At 30.4% G+C, this 23,259-nt stretch overlaps 2 protein-coding genes across 2 annotated transcripts; both read left to right on the forward strand.

Annotated features, from left to right (window-relative positions):
* Positions 1 to 8,284: 8,284 nt before the first annotated feature.
* OCT59_016777 (uncharacterized protein) lies at positions 8,285 to 11,586 on the forward strand (the record flags this gene model as incomplete). Its single annotated transcript, XM_066145911.1, has 4 exons — positions 8,285 to 8,868; positions 9,369 to 10,736; positions 10,911 to 11,269; positions 11,354 to 11,586. 4 exons carry the CDS (start codon positions 8,285 to 8,287, stop codon positions 11,584 to 11,586), a joined length of 2,544 nt encoding a protein of 847 aa, XP_066003648.1.
* Positions 11,587 to 11,855: 269 nt separating this feature from the next.
* OCT59_016778 (uncharacterized protein) lies at positions 11,856 to 12,161 on the forward strand (the record flags this gene model as incomplete). The annotated part of the gene is made up of 2 exons (XM_066145912.1): positions 11,856 to 11,955; positions 12,016 to 12,161. 2 exons carry the CDS (start codon positions 11,856 to 11,858, stop codon positions 12,159 to 12,161), a joined length of 246 nt encoding a protein of 81 aa, XP_066003649.1.
* Between the last annotated feature and the right edge of the window lie 11,098 nt (positions 12,162 to 23,259).

A 23,259-nucleotide genomic window follows, 5' to 3' on the forward strand; every position in this document is an offset into this window, starting at 1 on the left:
TAATTAAATTTGGTAAAATTACGTCGTAAAACAAAAATTTCTCAATCCAAATGACCCCTTCGATTAAAAAATTATCAAAAAAAAAATCTTTTCAAATGAACCCTTAGAAAATTTCTCATCAAAAAAATATTTGAAATGACCCCTCTAGTTAAAAAAAACTTTTTTAAAAAATTTCTTCAAATGAACCCTTAGAAGATTTATTAAAAAAATCTCAAAAAATCTTCCAAATGAATTCTTAGAATTTCTTTATTAAAAATAAAATGTCCTAAATGATCCTTTTAGTTAAAAAAATCCCAAAAAATAATTTCCCCAAATGAACTCCTAGAAATTTTCTGTCAAAAAATGTCCCAAACGATCCCTTTGGTTAAAAAATTCTTAAAAATAATCTCCCCAAACGAACTCTTAGAAAATTCTCTATCAAAAATGTTTCAAACGATCCCTTGGTTAAAAAATTCTCAAAATAATCTCCCCAAATGAATCCTTAGAAAATTCTCTATCAAAAAATGCCCTAAATGATACTTTTAATTAAAAAATTCTCAAAAAACTATTTCCCAAACGAACTCTTAGAAAATTCTCTATCAAAAATGTTCCAAACGTTCCCTTTAGTTAAAAAATTCTCAAAAATAATCTCTCCAAACGAATCCTTAGAAAATTCTCTATCAAAAAATGCCCTAAACGATCTCCTTAATTAAAAAATTCAAAAAATAATTTCCCTAAACGAACTCTTAGAAAATTCTCAATCAAAAAATGCCCTAAATGATCCTTTTAGTTAAAAAAATTCTCGAAAAACCATTTCCCAAACAAATTCTTAGAAAATTCTCTATCAAAAATGTTCCAAACGTTCCCTTTAATTAAAAAATTCTCAAAAACAATCTCTCCAAACGAATCATTAGAAAATTCTCTATCAAAAATGCCCTAAGCGATTCCCTTAATTAAAAAATACAAAAAATAATTTTCCTAAACAAACTCTTAGAAATTTCTCTATCAAATGATACCTTCAGTTAAAAAATTCTCAAAAAATAATTTTTCCAAACAAACTTTTAGAAAATTCTCTATCAAAAAAATTCTCTATCAAAAAATGTTCCAACAGTCCCTTTGGTTAAAAAATTCTCAAAAATAATCTCTCCAAATGAATCATTAGAAAATTCTCTATCAAAACATATCCGCCAATCTGCGGAATTAACAAAATTCGTCTAAATTAAGGAATTTGACAATAATTTAATAAAAATTAGGTAAATTAAGTTTTGCAAAAATGATCACACTTGTGCTACATGATCATATGACAGATATTAAGAAATTACTTCAACAAAAAGTAGCGTTAAAAAAATTTTTTTCTTTCGTAAACTCCCTATTAAACTCCCCATCAACTCCCCCATCAACTTTTCAAACAGTTTTTACATCAAGTAAGTTGAGAATTTTTGCAAGTATATTTATAATTATTTTATATTAGATACAACTTGGAGCTGTTTTATTATTTTTTTTTTATAGTTTATAGAAAAAATTTATTTAGAAAGCAAAATTATTCAAAAAAAATCTTTTCAATAAATAAATAACTCTAAATATTTATAACGATGTTTTAGCGAATTTAGATTATGTATTGATTAGTTGTTTAATTAAAATCTATTTGATATTTATTATTAATTATTTTTCAGTTAATTTTTTTTCATTAAATCATTAAATATTCTGAATTTTGTAAAGTTTTTCTTTTGTTTTTTTTAATAAACTAACTTTATAATATTTTTTTCCTTTTTTTTCTAGAAACTCCTTCTACTGGCTTCGGGTTAAAGAGGTAAATATTTTGGGAGAGGTCTTAAAAGTTTTTTTTATATATTTTTTGACATTTTTTCTTACGTAGGAACGGGTTTTGATTGATTTTAATCGGTACTGCGCCACATAACTGATGATCGGCAAATTCCGCAAATCGGCGGATATGAAATGCCCTAAATGATTCTTTTAATTAAAAAATTTTCGAAAAACTATTTCCCAAACGAACTCTTAGAAAATTCTCTATCAAAAATGTTCCAAACGTTCCCTTTAGTTAAAAAATTCTCAAAAATAATCTCTTCAAACGAATCCTTAGAAAATTCTCTATCAAAAAATGCCCTAAATGATCCCCTTAATTAAAAAATTTAAAAAATAATTTCCCCAAACGAACTCTTAGAAAATTCTCTATCAAAAATGCCCTAAATGATCCTTTTAGTTAAAAAAATTCTCGAAAAACCATTTCCCAAACAAATTCTTAGAAAATTCTCTATCAAAAATGTTCCAAACGTTCCCTTTAGTTAAAAAAATTCTCAAAAACAATCTCTTCAAACGAATCATTAGAAAATTCTCTATCAAAAATGCCCTAAGCGATCCCCTTAATTAAAAAATACAAAAAATAATTTCCCTAAACGAACTCTTAGAAAATTCTCAATCAAAAATGCCCTAAATGATCCTTTTAGTTAAAAAATTCTCAAAAAACCATTTCCCAAACAAATTCTTAGAAAATTCTCTATCAAAAATGTTTCAAACGTTCCCTTTAGTTAAAAAATTCTCAAAAACAATCTCTTCAAACGAATCATTAAAAAATTCTCTATCAAAAATGCCCTAAGTGATCCCCTTAATTAAAAAATACAAAAAATAATTTCCCTAAACGAACTCTTAGAAAATTCTCAATCAAAAAATGCCCTAAACGATCTCCTTAATTAAAAAATTCAAAAAATAATTTCCCTAAACGAACTCTTAGAAAATTCTCAATCAAAAAATGCCCTAAATAATCCTTTTAGTTAAAAAATTCTCGAAAAACTATTTCCCAAACGAACTCTTAGAAAATTCTCTATCAAAAATGTTCCAAACATTCCCTTTAGTTAAAAAATTCTCAAAAACAATCTCTCCAAATGAATCATTAGAAAATTCTTTATCAAAAATGCCCTAAGCGATCCCTTTAATTAAAAAATACAAAAAATAATTTTTCTAAATGAACTTTTAGAAATTTCTCTATCAAATGATACCTTCAGTTAAAAAATTCTCAAAAAATAATTTTTCCAAACAAACTCTTAGAAAATTCTCTATCAAAAAAATTCTCTATTAAAAAATGTTCCAATGGTCCCTTTGGTTAAAAAATTCTCAAAAATAATCTCCCTAAATGAACTCTTAGAAAATTCTCAATCAAAAAATGCCCTAAACGATCCCCTTAATTAAAAAATTCAAAAAATAATTTCCCTAAACGAACTCTTAGAAAATTCTCAATCAAAAAATGCCCTAAACGATCCCCTTAATTAAAAAATTCAAAAAATAATTTCCCTGAACAAACTCTTAGAAAATTCTCAATCAAAAAATGCCCTAAATGATCCTTTTAGTTAAAAAATTCTTGAAAACCTATTTCCCAAACAAATTCTTAGAAAATTCTCTATCAAAAATGTTCCAAACGTTCCCTTTAATTAAAAAATTCTCAAAAACAATCTCTCCAAACGAATCATTAGAAAATTCTCTATCAAAAATGTCCTAAGCGATCCCCTTAATTAAAAAATACAAAAAATAATTTTCCTAAACGAACTCTTAGAAATTTCTCTATCAAATGATACCTTCAGTTAAAAAATTCTCAAAAAATAATTTTTCCAAACAAACTCTTAGAAAATTCTCTATCAAAAAAATTCTCTATCAAAAAATGTTCCAACGGTCCCTTTGGTTAAAAAATTCTCAAAAATAATCTCTCTAAATGAACTCTTAGAAAATTCTCAATCAAAAAATGCCCTAAACGATCCCCTTAATTAAAAAATTCAAAAAATAATTTCCCTAAACGAACTCTTAGAAAATTCTCAATCAAAAAATGCCCAAATGATCCTTTTAGTTAAAAAATTCTCAAAAAACTATTTCCCAAACGAATTCTTAGAAAATTCTCTATTAAAAAATGTTCCAAATATTCCCTTTAGTTAAAAAATTCTCAAAAATAATCTCTCCAAACAAATCTTTAGAAAATTCTCTATCAAAAATGCTCTAAATGATCCTCTTAGTTAAAAAAATAATTTTTCCAAACGGACTCTTAAAAAATTTCTCAAAAAAATCTATCTAAAGGTTTCTTAAATAAAATCCCTATTAAATATTATTCAAATGGACTTTTAAAATTTCTTAGAAAATTATTTATGAAAATTATCTAAAAAATGAATTTAAATAAAAAATTTTAGTTGAAACGGATTATATATAATACAGTACGTTATACAAAATAAAAATCTTACGTATTAAAATTTACATATCGGGTACCTGATATGTGTAAGATAAATCAATGCCCGATATACAATATCAGTGACTAATAGCTTAGCTATCGGTACCCGATATGTAAAAATACCCGATATTTATCCGATTAGCCACCGATATATAGGTACCCGATATGTACCCGATAGAATTGATTTTGACCAGTGTTATAAGCGGGATATTATTCACGATTGGTCTTCCTCTTCTCGAGCCGAAGCTGCTGCTATTTATGCTGCCTTATCAGCCTCTCCCGCCAACTCTGTTGTTCATATTTATACAGATTCACAGTCTTCCATCGAGGGTTTGAAACATTGTCTCTTATCTGATTATTCAGATTCTCGTCTTTATTATAAGACTACCAATTTTGAACTTTGGGCCATCATTCAACAACTGATTGTGGATAAACAACTTTCGGTTTTGCCTTTTAAAGTTAAAGCTCACTCTAATTTTTATTGGAATGACTTCGCTGATTCTCTTGCCAATACTGCCCATACATCTGATGACGCTGTTCTCATCTCCCGTCTCGATCTCGCCGCAGTTTATGATTATATTATGATTTATGATGACGTGATCTGTGAATCCAACCCAAGACATCTTTTTAAACGATATCACCGAATGCTATATATGAAAGACCTTTTAGCTCTTTTTCGCTTCCATTTTATTTCTCTCTTAACGGATCCATCTCGCTACATGGTTGATTGGGCTCTTACATGGCATACATTAATGTTCCAACCTAAATTTGATAATTCTTTTACTAAGGAGAATGTCTCTAGACATCACACATTAAAATTTCAACTTTTTCTGGAAGACCTACCCACTTTGGAATTACTGAAAAGGACACGACCTGATTTATACGTGGAGATTCTAACCTGTCGTTCTTGTGAAGACCACTTAGAAGATTTTATGCACTTATTTTTATGCAAAAAGCGTCGTGTTAAATTACACCAAATTTTAACATCATACATCCACCACCTTACCCAAAAAATTAAAGAAGCGGGTGATAATGCCAATTGTGATTACTCTCCTCTAGTTGATAGAATTACTTCCCTTCCTTGTTGGACTTTCTCATCTAGTAACTGGTCCTCCTATAGTCTGGTCTGTGGCTGTTTGCCTGCCGCCTTTCTGGAAGTTTTTGAAAGTTTAGGTATTCCTCGCCTCACTGCTATGAATGTGGTTACCGCCATACATAACAATTTTGTCAACAAATTCCGTAAACGAATTTGGAATCCGCGTTCACATGATAAAGGATTATGGGAACATGCGATGAACATTACTTCAACACTTAAACAATCTTCAAGGCCTAAAGGTTTGTCTAAATCTTTTTATTTACCTTACTCGTCTTTACCACCTCTGACCCATGTTGATTCACGTGACTCCGGAACCGATTGGTTAAAAAACTTGATGCAATATGAATTATGTTGGTTTAATCACATTTTGGGTTTTATGGGTTGTCTAACGGTGCTACTTAATAACTGCTTTTGCAGGATGGAGTGTCGACTTTAATAGTGGGTGCGTCATTCGTTGTTTTGTTAGCATAGTTGCTTCTACTTTGGTTGGAATATATCAAGGGGGGAGATCTAGGAAGTGTTAGTATTAGCGAATTTTTTTTTGAACTTTCTTTTAATTTTAATTTCTTTCTAGGAGACTATATAGCTTTGTTTTTAGTTAGTTTTTATTTTATTTTCTTTTTCTTATATGTAATTTTGTAAAGTTTGATAAATAATTAATAAAGATAAAGGCTGCTATGCCATGTTTACTCGAAAGTGTGACTTGGTAAAAAGAGCGATTATTGTACTTTCTCTCCCGTTGGACTCTGCCCATTTTTTCCCAAGAAGACATAGATGAAAAAATATGAGGATTTTTTGCCTTGAGTGATAGTAAAAGGACTTTTCGAGGTTATATGAAGTTATTACTGAGGTCTTTAGTTTTGCCTAAACTCCTTACAGCTTATATTGAGTTAGGACCGTTATCATGAGTCTTGGAGTTACCAATAATACTGTAAGATGGCAGTTCCATACGAACGTTCCCCTGGGCTTTCTGAAAGGTTGAAAAGTAGTGCGTCTTGGTTCCTACGCCTTTAAAGTCTAACTGGCCAAGTGGTTTGCAGGCCAGACTGGTATTTCTTGGAAGAAGCTCTTGCTCAACGTATTTCTTGCTAGTTGATGTTATTAACGGTGAGTTAGTCTTCTAAAATAAGGAGACAGAGTTGAGGTGTATGTTTGGTGATTTTTACTCAGGTTTTTTTCATTGCACTTCGAGTTTTCCTGAGGTTTATGTTTTTATTTTTTGCTTTTTGTTTTTCTTGGTCACTTTTTTTGGTGTAACCTTATTTTCTTTGGGAGATGGGAGATACTGGAAAATTTGATCGTCATGGTGGCTTGGTGTTACTAATTTTAAAATTAATGATCACTCGGGTGATAAGGGGGTGACCGGTTGGGTACCGCAGTTTTTATAGTATGCCGATCATGGTGGTCACATGTTGAACTATCATTGGATTGACTTATCTAGGTAGATCTTAGGCCAAAGGATCGTTCGCAATGAGGTGGGTATCCTCCGTTAGGAATCATTCGAAATGAGGTGGATGTCCCTGTTGGGATTGCATGACACTAAAAAATTCCCCTAGCAATTGGACTGCACGATACTAAAAAGTTCCCTGCGGTCTTTGTAAAATAGGTTTGTTATTCATAGTATGTAGTCAAATCCCTATAAAAAATATTTTTGCTAAAATATACTTAAAATAAACTTAAAATTTTATTTTATACTTAAAATATATTTAAAATTTTATTTTATACTTAAAATATACTGAAATAGGCAAAAATTAAATATTATTTAAGTATAATTTAAGTATATAATAATGTACTTAAAATATTCTTATTTTAAATATTCTTAAAATATACTGAAATGGGCAAAATTTAAATGTAAATTAAATATATTTTAAGTATATATTAAATACAATTTAATTCAAATTTTGCGAAAATTCAATTTTCAGTATATTTTAAGTATAAAATAAGAAAATTAAGTATATTTTAAAGAAAATTAAATATATTTTAAATATATTTTAAGTAAAATTTTTTTTATAGGAAATAGGAGAAATTGAATTTTGTGTATTTTTGATAGCGCTAATGGTATTTGGCAATGGTATTCTTCGATCTTTAAATGTAGCGGGGGGGTCTCGCTGAGTACGTATAGCATAGTCAATTCTACCGGATTTGAGATATAATTCGGGAGGGGGGAGTAGCCATAGTTATTTATATAGAGAGGCTGTTGGGTTTATAATCTTGCATTTCTTTTTATGTATTTTTCTAGGAAGATTATTGTTCTTGTATTAGATTAGTTCTGCACTTTGTTGCAGTTCTTTTTTGAATACCTGGTATTTTCTAAAGTAACTTGTGGCAAAAATTAATAAAATTTAAGCGCAGCTTTGTTAAACCGAAAGTGTGACTTGATCCTGATCTGCCAACTCCTTCTTGTAGATCCTTGGTCAAAAAATTTCGCAGAAGAAATTTTTATCTCTTCATACTAACACAACCTTATATTCTACTACCATGACTAATAAAAGTGCTAATAAAGCTGGCAGCAACCCGAAAGGGGGCCCTGCTAAGCGCAAAGATAAACGAAACAACAATAATAACAGTCGATGTGCATGTCACAAAATTAGTGGGCAAATTTTTTATACTATGATATCATAATTTAAATTTCATATATAGCATGGTCTTTAGATATATAGTATATATGTAAAGTTCTAAACTAGCCAAAGTTTTCTTTTTTGATTAAAATTACCGATCTTTAAATCATAATTTTGGCCAAAATTTTCTTAACTCTGGTCGAATTTATAGTGCCGACCTAAAATTTAAAAAATACGCTAACTTCATTTTATGTTTATGTAAAATAAATCTTTTGTACTACAAAATCTGAGTACATTTCCTGATAGATGAGATCAAAATCTATCATTTTCAAGTATTTTTAATTTTATATATACTTCTTGTCAAAGAAAAGAATCACAGGTACTCAAAACTACCTAATTTCTGTAATAAACTTTTACAATCTCAATATGAATAGCTTTTCAAAGTCTATAGACGATAATAATATTTTATTTGAGCAACTTTTAGGTGATAACAATTCAGAAGAAGAGCTAGAATATGATGAAACATTTTTAGAACAATTGATAAACCAAAATTCAATATTATTAGACGCTGAATCAAACAAACAATCTAATATTTTTCACATCAAAAATTTTTTGCAGGCACATAAAACTGTTCGAAGTGAAGAAATAAATGAATATAATTCAAGTAGTGATGATGAAATTGACGATAATAATGAGCAAAGTTTAAAAAATAAATCTGAATCACTTGAAAATGAAATATACATTATGGACGAAATGTCAACTTCCCTTTTACCATGTGCTATTGTTGACATAATTGATGGAAAATTACAAACATGCGGTAATGATAGTAAAAGATGTATTTCTCAATTAATAGGAACTTGGCAAATAGATACAAGTGTTGCGGCTAAATTTTTGGATGGGAAGGTTAATTTAGGAGTGTGTATGTCGCATTTTAATTATGATCAAAAAAATCATATAAGTCATACTAAACAAATAAGAAAAACGGAAAAAAGTATAATATATCGAAGAAGGTATTTTTTTTGTGAGAAAAATTTCTACTTTTTTAGTCGTGGAATGAATTGCCGCCAACATTCTTGGAACATCTTTAATAGAAATATACAAGTAGCTTGCAATGGACAATTCAGTTGTAATACACTTGAAGTATGTCCGAAAGGATCCCGGATATCTAATATAAAGGTCATAATGGACTTTTGGCCAAAAACACCCCTTTTTGCTGAAACTCAAAAAATCGTTTTTTGTAAATATCTCAGCATCTAGTAATTCAATTTTAATGAACTTTTTTTTATTTTGTAGCCCTCATTTAGCTCTACAATTTAAAAAAACGTTCATCAAAATTGGACCACTGGATGCCGAGATATTTACAAAAAACGATTTTTTGAGCCCCTGAAAAATGGGCCAATCTGCCGAAAGTGTGACTTATGACCTGTTTTGGAGATATCCGGGGTCCTTGTCCGAATATATCAAATTTAGCTAATGAGGAATTTTCAGATCCCTGATACATATGTTGCAGCTGTTTTGAAATCAATGGAGGGCATATTCATCGAAAAAATGGATCAGGAAAACCCAAATTCAATTGTGAAAATGATAAATTGCATGATGAAGATTCTGATAAAATACTCATAGCATTAGCGAACTGGCTTCTTTTTGTTGTAAAAAATGAAAGTCAAGATAAAAAAGAAATTATTCTTACACATATGTTAAATCCTGCATTACACTTTCTTCAAAATATAACATTGTCCAAAAACACTAAAAAAAATATCGATATGGAATCTATTTGTAATTTTGAAGAAATTCGTAGGTCATCAATATCTTCCACCACCTTTACAATATCATCTATCAACACGGTATACATAGGATTAACAAGTTATATTCAATTACCTACTCTTTTCATGCTTCAAATTATTTTAAAAATGAATAAAATTTCAAATACAATTTCTTCAGAATTGTTTATTTCAGATGAACAATGGCCCGATGTAGGAAATAAATTGGCAGAAAGAATTTGGAAATCAAGAGAAGAATTGAATAAACAAAAAGCTGAAATTCAAAATCTGGCATCTCTTGAAAATTACTATTCAGCTTTTCCATCATATTTAACTGGATTTTTTGGAAATCTATGTGGAGATATTTTAAAAAAAAAATTAGAGATATCAAATAGAAAGTCTAAATCTCGAAATAAACTATTAAAACAATTTGATGAACAGCAATTAATAAAAATAGTAACTTTTTTTGTTTCAGTATTAATTGGAATTGCGTTTCCATACTTGCAAGTTTGGTTTACTCAAGTACTTTCGAGTCTTAGTAGAAAACCAAAACTCAATCAACAATTCCGACGTCTTCTTTCTACTTTGCAAATAAGTGGACATACAGACGGTCAAGAAAGAAAATTAGAAAAGGTTCGAATGAAATCCATAAATCCATGTCAACGTCTTAATAAGAGTGAAAATATTTGGAATTTAGGTGTTATAGATAACATAGATTTTAAGGAAGCAACTTTTAGATATGGAAACATATTTGATACGACACGTACCAGTACACATATGACGCTCAGAATGGTTTTTCAACACCAAATGCCTTTTAATTTGTATGAAAATAAGAATGATGAAAACCAAAATAGTTCTCCACTTGAGTTATTTGGTATGAATCAAATGATAAGTAATACTTTGGATATTTTTGATTCTGTTTTAGATAACCTACTCAATGTTCAAATTAACTCTCAAGGCATTGCAATTTATCAGACAAATTTTGACATGGCCATTGTACATGATGAAATCTTGAATCGTGTTGAACATAGATGTAAAGTAGAACCTCCAAATGTAGTTATTTTAGAACCTGGTGGAGTTCCAAATTCTGACGAGGGTATTTTTGAATCTTTAGAAATGTACAAAAAAGATTTTGAATTAACATCATAACAGTATTTAGATGTAGTTGCTGATGAAGCAATATTTCAAAGAATAATTAAATTAACGGATCAATAGCCTTACCTGCGTCCTATTCTTGGGCAATGGCACACGTCCAAGGATATGTGCAGTGTTTTGATTGTTCTTTTTTCAAGTTATGGAATTTTTGATCTTGCAAATTCACTTGGAGTTAAATTTTTGGAAAAATTGGAATCTGTTGTTGATTATAGGTCCACTGTTCGTGTTCTTGAATTAATATGGACTGCAGTATCTTTAGCAATACGAATCTACATTAAAAAAAAAAATATTAGTAAGCATGAAATTTGGGAAAATGCAAATTTGGCGCTTCAAATTTGGTACCTTTACTATCAATGGGCCGGAATATTTAAAGCTCATCGTATTAGCATTCGAGTTGGAAATTATGATTTACAAAAAAATGCTTTAGCTGCATTTGGTGGTTTATTTGCTTCAGCAGCTAAAACTCAGTATGCTAGTTCTGTATGTCATTTTTTTGGTATTTTGAAAAAGTTTCCTAAACTAGAAGATAAATTGCGTTATGCAGCTTCTATTAAAATAGATAATAATGAAAAATGAAAAGGACATTTTTTTGCATACGACGAAGCTCTGGAGACTTTTGGAGTGAAATTCATAAAACAAAATATAACAGGAAACGTAGTTAATATGGAAAATTTAAAAATGCAAATAAAATCAGTACAAACGGAACGTGATAGAATTGAAATCTTATTATCTGAATACCTCAATGATCCAACAGCATCTACCGGAAATCATGCAATAAATCAAAGATATGATGCAATGTGGAATTTAGTCTAAATTCTCCTCCAAGAATTTGACCAAACAAATGAATCATTTTTAAATAGTAATACGTGGAAAAATGTTTACCGATCACAACTGACAGTTGAAGGAGTAATTCAACTTAAGAATTGCTTCTCTGATGGAATAGTCCGCATGCAAGCAATTTATTATGAAGATGTTCTTAAAACCAGACCAACTCAGCCCAGAAGAAGCAAATTGGGCACATCTAGATTAAAAATATTGAATTTTCAAAAAGAACTTAAAGAAGCAAAAGAAATAAAAAAACAATGGAACATTCACAAACTATGGAATCACGATCACAGCCTCAAGAAGAATCTTCTGATCAACGTGACATTATAATGCAAGAACAACAAGAAAATGAAACAGGTAATAAACGTAAGTGAAAAGCTAAAAGGATTCCTAGTTTAGAAGAAGAAACTCTTTTAGAACCTTTAATTCTGAGTCAGAGTGAACCTACGAACGAAGAAATGAGAGAAAAATTAAATACCTTATCAGATGAATGGGATTTAAGTCGAATTAAGCAACACGTCCAATACCAAAGAAAGAAAAGAGCAGTTGAAAATGCCCATTAATGCAGTTTAATATAGCTTTATTAACAATCATTACAAGTTATAATAAAGTTTTTGACAAGTTTAATATATATACATGTATATATATAAAATACAATGCCACTTTTCTTGAAAACTGTTGTATTAACAACTTTTGAAGAAAACATTTCTGGAAACAGCATAAAATATTACGGATATTTGAATATAAAATTTTTTGTTAGAAGTCGCTAAAGTAAAGAATCTCTCGAAAATATGTCAAAACGTACTAATCTTTATAGTGTATATAGATGTTATTACAAAGTTTTCACAAATAAAATAATACCTATATTAGGTTGAATAGGTATTTATTTACCAACTGAGATAATTTTTTTTGTTAGAAGAAGTATAACTTTAATCGTTTACAATACGTCAAAAGAATAGTGATTTACGGTAGTACAAGAATTTTAATTATAATTGGCATGTAAGTGTGACATGCACATCGACTGATAATAAAGACTCTGGCTCTGATGTTTCGAACTCTGACATCAAACAAACAAACAATAAAAACAACCCTTCCAAACGTACTCGTACGTTCTCGCACAACTGGAACGAAAGGATTACGTCACCGACTCAGCGGCTACGTGGAGGCAGTAATACTACCACTCCTCCTTAACAAAATAATGCTGACAATTTTTCGTCTCCTCCTCCTAAAGATATTGCTGCACCCTCTGCGCCTGGTTCTGTCGCGTCTGGTACTGACGCGTCCATGCATGCTCTAAAGGACAAAGAAACTTCCCTCTTAGACGCGTCTCCTAATAAGGATATTATGGATACCAATGATACTTCTCCTCTTTCCCTTGACACGCCCACTATTTCCATTCTTAGGCGTTATTATCAGGCTGCTGCTGCACCTAATGCTTTTCCTGAATTTGTCAAAAAATATCCTACCAATCGGGCTATGATTGACGCTGTTAACAACCTCCTTTTAGAAACTTATCACTCTTACACTGGTCGTACCCACATGTCTGGTTCTGGTGACCTTAAAAGATTAGTTATTCACTTTAATTTGATTAAAGAACGTGATACCTGCTTTTCTCTCCGACATGATGATCTTGCTGATCACAGGTCAAAAAGTGAAAAATTAGGCACCAATCGGTCACCAATCAGATACCTGATTGGTGACCGATTGGTGACTGATTGATGCCTAGGGATGGTTAGGTCGGTCCTGGTCCGATCCTGGTCCTGGGACTTATAAGTCCTATTGAACGGACCTGCGGACCAGGTCCTGACTAAGTTATTTATAGATTTTATGAATTTTAGTAATAATTAAATATAAAAAAAGTGAGTTGCGATATCGGGATTCACTTTTTTATATTGATTTTATATAAAAAAAGTGAGTTGCGGTATCGGGATTCACTTTTTTATATTGATTTTATATAAAAAAAGTGAGTTGCGGTATCGGGATTCACTTTTTTATATTGATTTTATATAAAAAAAGTGAGTTGCGGTATCGGGATTCACTTTTTTATATTGATTTTATATAAAAAAAGTGAGTTGCGGTATCGCGATTCACTTTTTTATATTGATTTTATATAAAAAAAGTGAGTTGCGGTATCGCGATTCACTTTTTTATATTGATTTTATATAAAAAAAGTGAGTTGCGGTATCGCGATTCACTTTTTTATATTGATTTTAATATAAAAATGTGAATCGCAATATCGCAACTCATTTTTTATATGATTTTAATAATATAAAAATTGTATTGCAATATTGCAGTGCACTTTTTTATAATTTATAATTACTTAAAATCAAATTTACAGCAAATTATACATATATAATTTAAACATATAGATCTCTTATAACCTTATTGGCTAGGACTTTTTAGGACCTGGTCCGCTTCTGGTCCAAAATTTGGACCTAAAGATCTGCAGACCAGGTCCTAGGACCAGGTCTTTAGGTCCAGGACCTAGGACTTTACCATCTCTATTGATGCCTGATTTTTCACTTTTCGACCTGTGATGATCTCTGATTTTTCCTACATGACCCACAGCAACTCCGAACTGATAAAGATCTTCGTGCTATCCAAGTTAGGACCCCGGATATCTAATATAAAGGTCATAATGGACTTTTGGCCAAAAACACCCCTTTTTGCTGAAACTCAAAAAATCGTTTTTTGTAAATATCTCAGCATCCAGTAATTCAATTTTAATGAATTTTTTTTTATTTTGTAGCCCTCATTTAGCTCTACAATTTAAAAAAAAGTTCATCAAAATTGGACCACTGGATGCCGAGATATTTACAAAAACGATTTTTTGAGCCCCTGAAAAATGGGCCAATCTGCCGAAAGTGTGACTTATGACCTGTTTTGGAGATATCCGGGGTCCTATTATACTTCTTTTCATTCTGACTTGGATTCTACTAAACACGGCCGTTCTTCTGGTGGTGTTTCTTTGTTTATACACAACTCTTTAGCTACTCATGTTCAATTTTATTAATCGCATTCTTCACGAATTCTTTCTGTAGACTTATTTTTTAAAGGCAATGTTAAATTGCATATATTTGTTGTCTATATTTCCCCTACAAATGATCTTATTCTTCGTTATGAAGTTATTGATCAATTAATTTCTCTTATTTCTCAAACTTCTTCACAAAATTTCATCACGCTATTTGCGGTGATTTTAATATAAATTTGGAGAAATATTACCCTATATTTTTGCATCAACCTCAGATTGCTGCTAAACGTATGCATAAATTATTTCATTATTTACTTTCTCATAATTATGAAAACTGCATCCCCCTTAATTTGTCCAGTACCTTATTTAGGTACTTATCATCACTTGGATACTATTACCCGAATTGATTTTGTTTGGTCTTGTCCGCTTCTTCGGTAATATATGTTAACTGCTTCCATATTTGACGCTTATGATATGCATATCTTCGACCATAATCCTATTATCACTTATTTTGACGCTTCCTTATTATCAGATGCTATTAAATCTGCACGTGTTCGTCAACTTGGTCGTAATACTTGACGTATTTTCAAATTTGATTCTATCTCTACTGATCAATGGTCTGCTTTTGCTGTTGAGTTGGACAATTTATGTCCAGTTGATTCACTTGGGTTTGATGCTTGGCCCCTCAATCAGAAGTGTGAATATCATCATTTTAGGATTATCAAAGCTGCTAATTCCACATTATCTTCAGTTACTGTGGGCAATACTTATATTCCGAAGAAGCCTAAAGACTTAGAAAGTTTATGTCAGTCTTACCGTTTTTTGTCCAAAGTGGCTAAAACTATTCGTTCTCTTCACAAAACCCCTACATCATATTCTGTTCATTATGAAACTAAATGGTTTTCATATTATATACGTCTTAATAATCTCCTTTTTTTTTATAAAAATACCTTTGTTACGCCTATTACCCTTCCTTTTTTTCTTTGAGATGAAAGAATTGATGACTTTGCTAATTTACTTCAAACGTTAGATAATATGACTTTGCTTTTGCGAAGCCTTCTCTTACTTAAAGAAAAAGAATTCTAAGCTTCTTTTATTCAGGCTAAAATTGATACTCAGAATGATAATTTCACTAATGATATTTTTACTTTTATTGAATCTGCTTTGTCACGAACTAGACGATGAATTGTTCTTGATCGTGTTTTTATAGATCATCCATCACACCCTACTTTATTTGACATCTCCAGATGCCATTGATTAGGAAGTTATTGAACACTTCCAAAATTTTGTTCCAATTACCTCCACTCCTTCTTCTTCCATATAGGATCTGCCTAAAAGATGGTTTAATGCGTATGCGCCACTCACCGATGTCTCTCCATCTATTTTTGATTCACTTATGGATCCTCCTACTCTTGACGAATGGTCTTCAACGATTTCCTCCATGCCCAATGATAAAGCCCCAGGATCTTCTATGATCTCATATGAGATGTTGAAACACTTAGGACCTACCGCTTCTGCTCTTCTTTTTAACTTAATCTGCGCATGTTTATCAGACACAAATATTCCTGATTTATGGAAACAAGCTACTGTCTTTCCTATTCCCAAACTGCATGAATGGAAATGCCAACTTAAGAATACACGCCCTATTACTTTATTGGAGGTGATTCGTAAGGCCTTGGTTAAGCTTTTTTACAATCGTCTTGCTCCTCTACTTGCCTTCCACCATGTCTTCCAAGGTGGTAATTTTGCAGGGTTACCTGGAGGATCCTGCCGTGATCCTATTATTACTCTAGAATCCATCATCCATGATTCAGTAGTCACTAAACAACCTTTATGGATCCTTTCTTAAGACATCTCAAAAGCATTTGATTTTGTTGATTTATCCATGTTGCGATTTGCTCTCCTACGCTTACACCTGCCACAAAATGCTATTCAATTCTTACTCTCTTTATTTATGTCACGTTCTAATCATGTTATTACTGCACATGGCCCTACTCTGCCATATAGAGTTAGAATAGGAATAGACCAAGGTGAAGTTATTTCTCCACTTTTATGGTTATTTATTTAGACCCTCTGCTCACAGTTCTCAAATATGAGAAGAAAGACCCTTATCGTTTGATTTCTCCAATGGTTTCCTGTACTGTTTCATCGGATTCTCGTTCTCTTGATGTTTTAGACATTAACAATTTAGTGTTTATGGATGATTCTACTCTGATCTCTTCTTCTAAAGAAGGAATGGAACATATGTTGTCTATTACTGAAGAATTTTATTGTTTAAACAATACTTCAGCCAACCATAACAAATACGTTTTAGCCACCAATGCAGTTGCTGCTTCTCAAGATTTATCTTCTATAGCCTTTACTTTATTGATTTCATCACTCAATACTACACCCAACATTACTGTTACTCCTATTCCTATGTCCTCATCTTTCCATTTTCTGGGAGTTTGGTTTAATATTAATGGCTCTAGGAATTTTATTCGACAACAACTCAAACAAGAATGTAATTCATTCTCTGCAACTCTTCGCCCTGTGAAACTAACTGTTCAACAAGTGGTATACCTTTATAATACTGTTTTGATCCCGAAACTAAATTATCAAATGCAAGTTACGCATTTATCTGAGGCCAAATGTTCTACTGTCACTTCTTCAGTTCGTACTTTGGTTAAACACAAGGCTAAATTATTACGCTCTATTCCTAATGTGGTGTTATATTTGTCTCAAGCTTTGATCAACTTATTTTCGTTTCAACAACAGAGTCATTTTACTAATTTATTTTTATTAGCAAATTCTTCTTTTTTTATGAAATCTCTTTTTAATTATAAGTTGCGGTTTATTCAATTTTATTGTTTAATTCCTATTTCCCCTTTGATGGTTTTGGATTGGACTTATTGGTCTTCTTTTAATATTTTTAAACAAGATTATATCGCTAATACTTTAGCCTCCCTGATCTTCACTCCCTTCTGCTTATCACGCGCTAATTCGTCGCCTGTGCCTGATTTAACTTATCCTAACGGCCATACTCCAATATATCATTGCCTTTCTTTGGATGTGTTTAAGGCCAATTTGACACGACTTCGAAGGCATGGCTTATTTTATTTGTCACAACTTTTGTCACTCCAGGGAACTCATTTGCTCTCTTGATCTGTTATTTATGCTAACTCTACTCAAAAACGTGGTAATGCCCGTATTCCCAACTGGTACAAAAATCTCTCTTCTAATGTTACTATCCAGGATCAAGTTGGTTTATTGCAAGATAGATTTATAACAATACAGCGCCCTCTGAACTAGTTTGCTAAAGAACTAGTTCTTTGTACTCCTCCTTCTGGTTATAAGAAAAACTGGATTGTCATGTTGAATAATGATGGCCTCCCATTATTTGGTAAACAAATTCAAATCCAACCCAAACATTTCACTTGTACTATTGCACATTGGACTTCTGACTGTTCATCTCGACCAAGCGAATTAGTATCCCTTCAACCTTGTCCCGGCTGCAACTTGAATATGAATAAATCATCTTACTCAAAGAGATCAGTTGCTATTAGCTCTGTTGCTTGCTCCTACTCGGCTTCTCTTCTTTAGTGCTTGATCTTGCCTATGAAGAAGTCATCTATCATAAAACACACATCTCATTTATCTGCTACAGTGTCATAGGCTGAAATTATGGATTACGTAACCTTGTATTGTAATTTATCCACTTACTCTGGGTTACCTGTTGATACTTCTTGCCCTTCCCTTGATACTGTTGACGATATTCCGCCACCTTTACTCACGGCTAATGATATTGCTACATCTTCATCTGTTGTGCTTTCTTCAGATTCGCTTTATACCTTTTACACTGATGGTTCCTTTATTAATTTAGGAACGAGTGACGTCTTCATAAGTTGAGGTTGGGTTCAAATTGTCAAAGATTCTGGATTCCTTAATTCCATTGTCACTTATAAACGAGGTATTATCTGCGACTGGCCTTCCTCCTCTCGAGCTGAAGCTGCTGCTATTTATGCAGCTTTATCTGCCTCTCCTGCAAATTCTGTTGTTCAGATTTACACAGATTTACAATCTTCTATTGAGGGTTTGAAACATTGTTTCTTATCTGATTATTCAAATTCTCAACTTTATTATAAGACAACCAATTTTGAACTTTGGGCTATCATTCAAAAACTGATTGTTGATAAAAATCTTTCAGTTTTGCCTTTCAAAGTTAAAGCTCACTCTAATTTTTATTGGAATGACTTCGCTGATTCTCTTGCCAATACTGCCTATATATCTAAAAATGCTGTTCTTATCTCTCATCTCAATCTCACCGTGGTCATGATTATATTTTGCTCTATGATGACGTGATCTGTGAATCCAATCCAAGATATTTGTTTAAACAATATCATCAAATGTTATATATGAAAGACCTTTTAGCTCTTTCTCGTTTCCGTTTTACTTCTCTCTTAACGGATTCATCTCAGTACATGGTTGATTGGGCTTTTACCTGACATACATTAATGTTCCAACCTAAATCTGACAATTCTTTCACTAATGAGAATGTTTCTAGACACCATACATTGAAATTTCAACTTTTCCTGGAAGATTTACTCACTTTAGAATTACTGAAAAGAACATGACCTGATTTATACGTGGAAATTCTAACCTGTCGCTCTTGTGAAGATCATTTAGAAGATTTTATGCACTTATTTTTGTGCAAAAAGCGTCATGCTAAATTACATCAACTTTTGACATCATATCTCCATCACCTTACCCTAAAAATTAAAGAAGTGGGTAATAATGCCAATTGTGATTACTCTTCTTAAATTGATAGAATTACTTTCCTCCCTTGTTGGACTTTCTCGTCTAGTAACTGGTCCTACTATAGTCTAGTTCGTGGCTGTTTGCCTGCTGCCTTTCTGGAAGTTTTCAAAAGCTTAGGTATTCCTCGCCTCACTGCTATGAATGTGGTTGCTGCCATACATAACAATTTTGTTAACAAATTCCATAAATGAATTTGAAATCTGCGTTCGTATGATAAAGGTTTATGGGAACATGCGATAAACATTACTTCAAAACTTAAACAATCTTCAAGATCTAAAGGTTTGTCCAATTCTTCTTATTTACCTTATTCGTCTTTACCACCTCTGACCCATGTTGATTCACATGACTCCAGAACCGATTGGTTAAAAAACTTGATGCAATATGAATTATCTTGGTTTAATTACATTTCGGGTTTTATGGGTCGTCTAACGGTGCTACTTAATAACCGCTTTTGCAAGATGGAGTGTCAATTTTAATAGTGGGCACGTTATTTGTTATTATGTTAGTATAGTTGCTTCTACTTTGGTTGGAATATATCAAGGGGTGAGATCTAGGAAGTGTTAGTATTAGCGATTTTTCTTATGAATTTTCTTTTAATTTTAATTTCTTCTTAAAAGACTATATAGCTTTGTTTTTAGTTAGTTTTTATTTTATTTTCTTTTTTCTTATATGTAAATTTGTAAAGTTTGATAAATAATTAATAAAGATAATGGCTGCTATGCCATGTTTGACCGAAAGTATGACTTATGACCTGTTTTGAAGATATCCGAGGTCCTGTTTGACCCGTACCTCCAAATACTAAATAAAACCTAAAAATTCCATTTTTTACAAATATCTCACAATCTACCAGTTCAATTTGAATGATTTTTTTTATTTTAAAGAACTCAATGAGAGTTATCAAATAAAAAAAATGGCTCAATTCTGATTACTAGATCATGAGATAATTGTAAAATATTCCCCTAGGTATTATACAATTCTATGAAATTTTTAAGAGAATTACTATGCGTAGAGGTACTTATGGCCGTGATATATAGTAATTATATATTTTTAAATTTTTTTTGAATCATATACTAAATTTGTACCAGTTTTGATTTTTTTTAATTATATACTAAATTTGTACTAATTTCACAGTAGTTATATATTTCTTTATGTAATACTTAATATTTGAAGTAATGTTTGGAATCATGTAACAGTTATTCGAATAACTCGAATATATTTGAGTATTCAAATAAGCTTAGTGGTTATTCGAGTATTCATTTAGCCAGATATAGTATAGTTAAAATTCTAATTGGGCATTAAATCCTTAAATTTAACTGAGTTAAAATCATAATTCAGGCTAAAAATTATGTAAATTATTACTATAAAAGGAAATTTAACTTATTCGAATATTATTCGAATACACTTTATAAATTTAAATGAATACTTGAGTATATTCGAATATATTCGATTTCAAACACTAATTTGAAATATATAAGTGACTATTATCTGGATTATTGACCTTTTAATTAATAATATAGTAAAAATTTACTACTTCTACATCAAACATTTTTAAATTACATGTCATATATATTATATGAAATATTATTTATATTAATCTCTGATTTCTCTTTTTAAGCTTTTTTTTTCTTTTTTTTTAATAAAACTTTTTTTTCATTTTTTCTCTTTCCTCTCTTCTTTTTTTCTTTTTTTCATACTTTTCTTTTATTAATTTTAAAAATACAAAATTCCAAGAAAATGATTTTTCAAGAAGAAAAAAAAATAAAAGTTTACTAAAATATAGAAAATTACAAATTTTTCAAACTGGAAATGGCTAGATAAGTATTTATTTTTCTTTTTTTTTCTGTTTTTTACTGTTATTATTAACATCATTTTTTTTTAGATTTTATTTTCATTTTGGAGATTCTCTTATAAAAGTGAAGGTAATACTTTTTTTTTTTATTATATTATTATATTTTTTTTTTGTTTATATATTAATTTTTTTTTTAGATCTTTTCTTTATTTTAACTTTTTTTTTTTTTTTTTTTTAATGATCTATATATACTTTATTGATATTAAGTTCATATACCATATAAACAAATTATTATAAGCTATATCCATCTAATATTTTATTTTAACTTTCAAACATGTTAGATTTTGATAAGGAGAGAGATTTTTTTTTAATATTTTTTTTAATAAAACATTTTCTAATATTTTATTAAGTGAATTTATTTACCGCATCCTGCGTTATAACGCATTCTTCCTTTTTTGTAAATTGCTTATGTCGATCTTTAGTTTATACACCGCACCCCCTTAAAATAGCAAATGATAAACATAAAAATATATATAAATTTGTAACGCAAGGTGCGGTTAAAGCTCACGCATGAGCTGCATTGAGCCACCACAGTCTGGCTCGGCTCAGCTCAAAAAAAAAATTCTGGCCTGAGCCAGAATAAGCCGAGCCATAAAAATTTCAGCTCAAGCTAAAGTGAGCTGAGCCATGATTTTCATGGCTCGAGCCAAGCCAGGCTCGAGCTTTATCTTCAGAAAAACGTTTCACAACGTTTTTTTATTAAAGAATTAAAAAAATGTTGCGAAACATTTTTTTCTAAAATAATATTGTGAATAAAATGTTTTCGCAACGTTTTTTTATTAAAGAACTTAAAAAAATGTTGCAAAACGTTTTTTTCTAATATAATATTGTGAAAAAATGTTTTCGCAATGTTTTTTTACTAAAGAATTTAAAAAAACGTTGCGAAAACGTTTTTTTCTAAAATAATATAGTGAAAAAAATGTTTTCGCAACGTTTTTTTACTAAAGAATTTAAAAAAACGTTGCAAAAACATTTTTTTCTAAAATAATATAGTGAAAAAAACGTTTTTGCAATGTTTTTTACTAAAGAATTAAAAAAAACGTTGTGAAACATTTTTTTCCAATATAATATAGTGAAAAAAACGTTTTCGCAACATTTTTTTATTAAAGAACTTAAAAAAATGTTGTGAAACATTTTTTTCTAAAATAATATAGTGAAAAAAATGTTTTCGCAACGTTTTTTTTATTAAAGAACTTAAAAAAATGTTGCGAAACGTTTTTTTCTAATATAATATAGTGAAAAAAACGTTTTCGCAACATTTTTTTATTAAAGAATTTAAAAAAACGCTGTTAAACGCTTTTTTCTAAAATAATATAGTGAAAAAAACATTTTCGCAACGTTTTTTACTAAAGAATTAAAAAAACGTTGCGAAACGTTTTTTTCCAATATAATATAGTGAAAAAAACGTTTTCGCAATGTTTTTTTATTAAAGAACTTAAAAAAATGTTGCGGAAACGTTTTTCTAATATAATATAGTGAAAAAACGTTTTCGCAATGTTTTTTTATTAAAGAATTTAGAAAAATGTTGCGAAACGTTTTTTTCTAATATTAGATAATGAAAAAAACGGTTTCGCAATGTTTTTTTACTAAAAAATTTAAAAAAACGTTGCGAAATGTTTTTTTCTAAAATAATATAGTGAAAAAAATGTTTTCGCAACGTTTTTTACTAAAGAATTAAAAAAAATGTTGTGAAACGTTTTTTTAATATAATATTATACAAAAAACGTTTTCGCAACGTTTTTTGTATGATAACTCAAGCCAGCTCGAGCTTTTTGAGCCGAGCCTATCACTGGCTCGAACTCATTTCAAGCTGGCTCGCGAGCCACTGAGCCAATTTAATCGTGACTCAGCTCGGCTCAGATTGAAAAGCTCGAGCCAGCTCGTGAGCCAGCTCGGCTCATGCGGAGCTTTAGGTGCGGTAAATACATTATTTCTATTTTATTTATTCTTTTTTTTTTAGATAAAACAGAGTGTAAAATTTAAAATTTAGCAATTTTGATTTAGGAATTTATTTTCTGTAGGTTTTTAATAGACTTTTTTTTAA

The sequence above is a fragment of the Rhizophagus irregularis genome, chromosome 25 (genome assembly GCF_026210795.1).
Source record: "Rhizophagus irregularis chromosome 25, complete sequence".
In the NCBI taxonomy this organism is placed as follows: Eukaryota; Fungi; Glomeromycota; class Glomeromycetes; order Glomerales; family Glomeraceae; genus Rhizophagus; species Rhizophagus irregularis.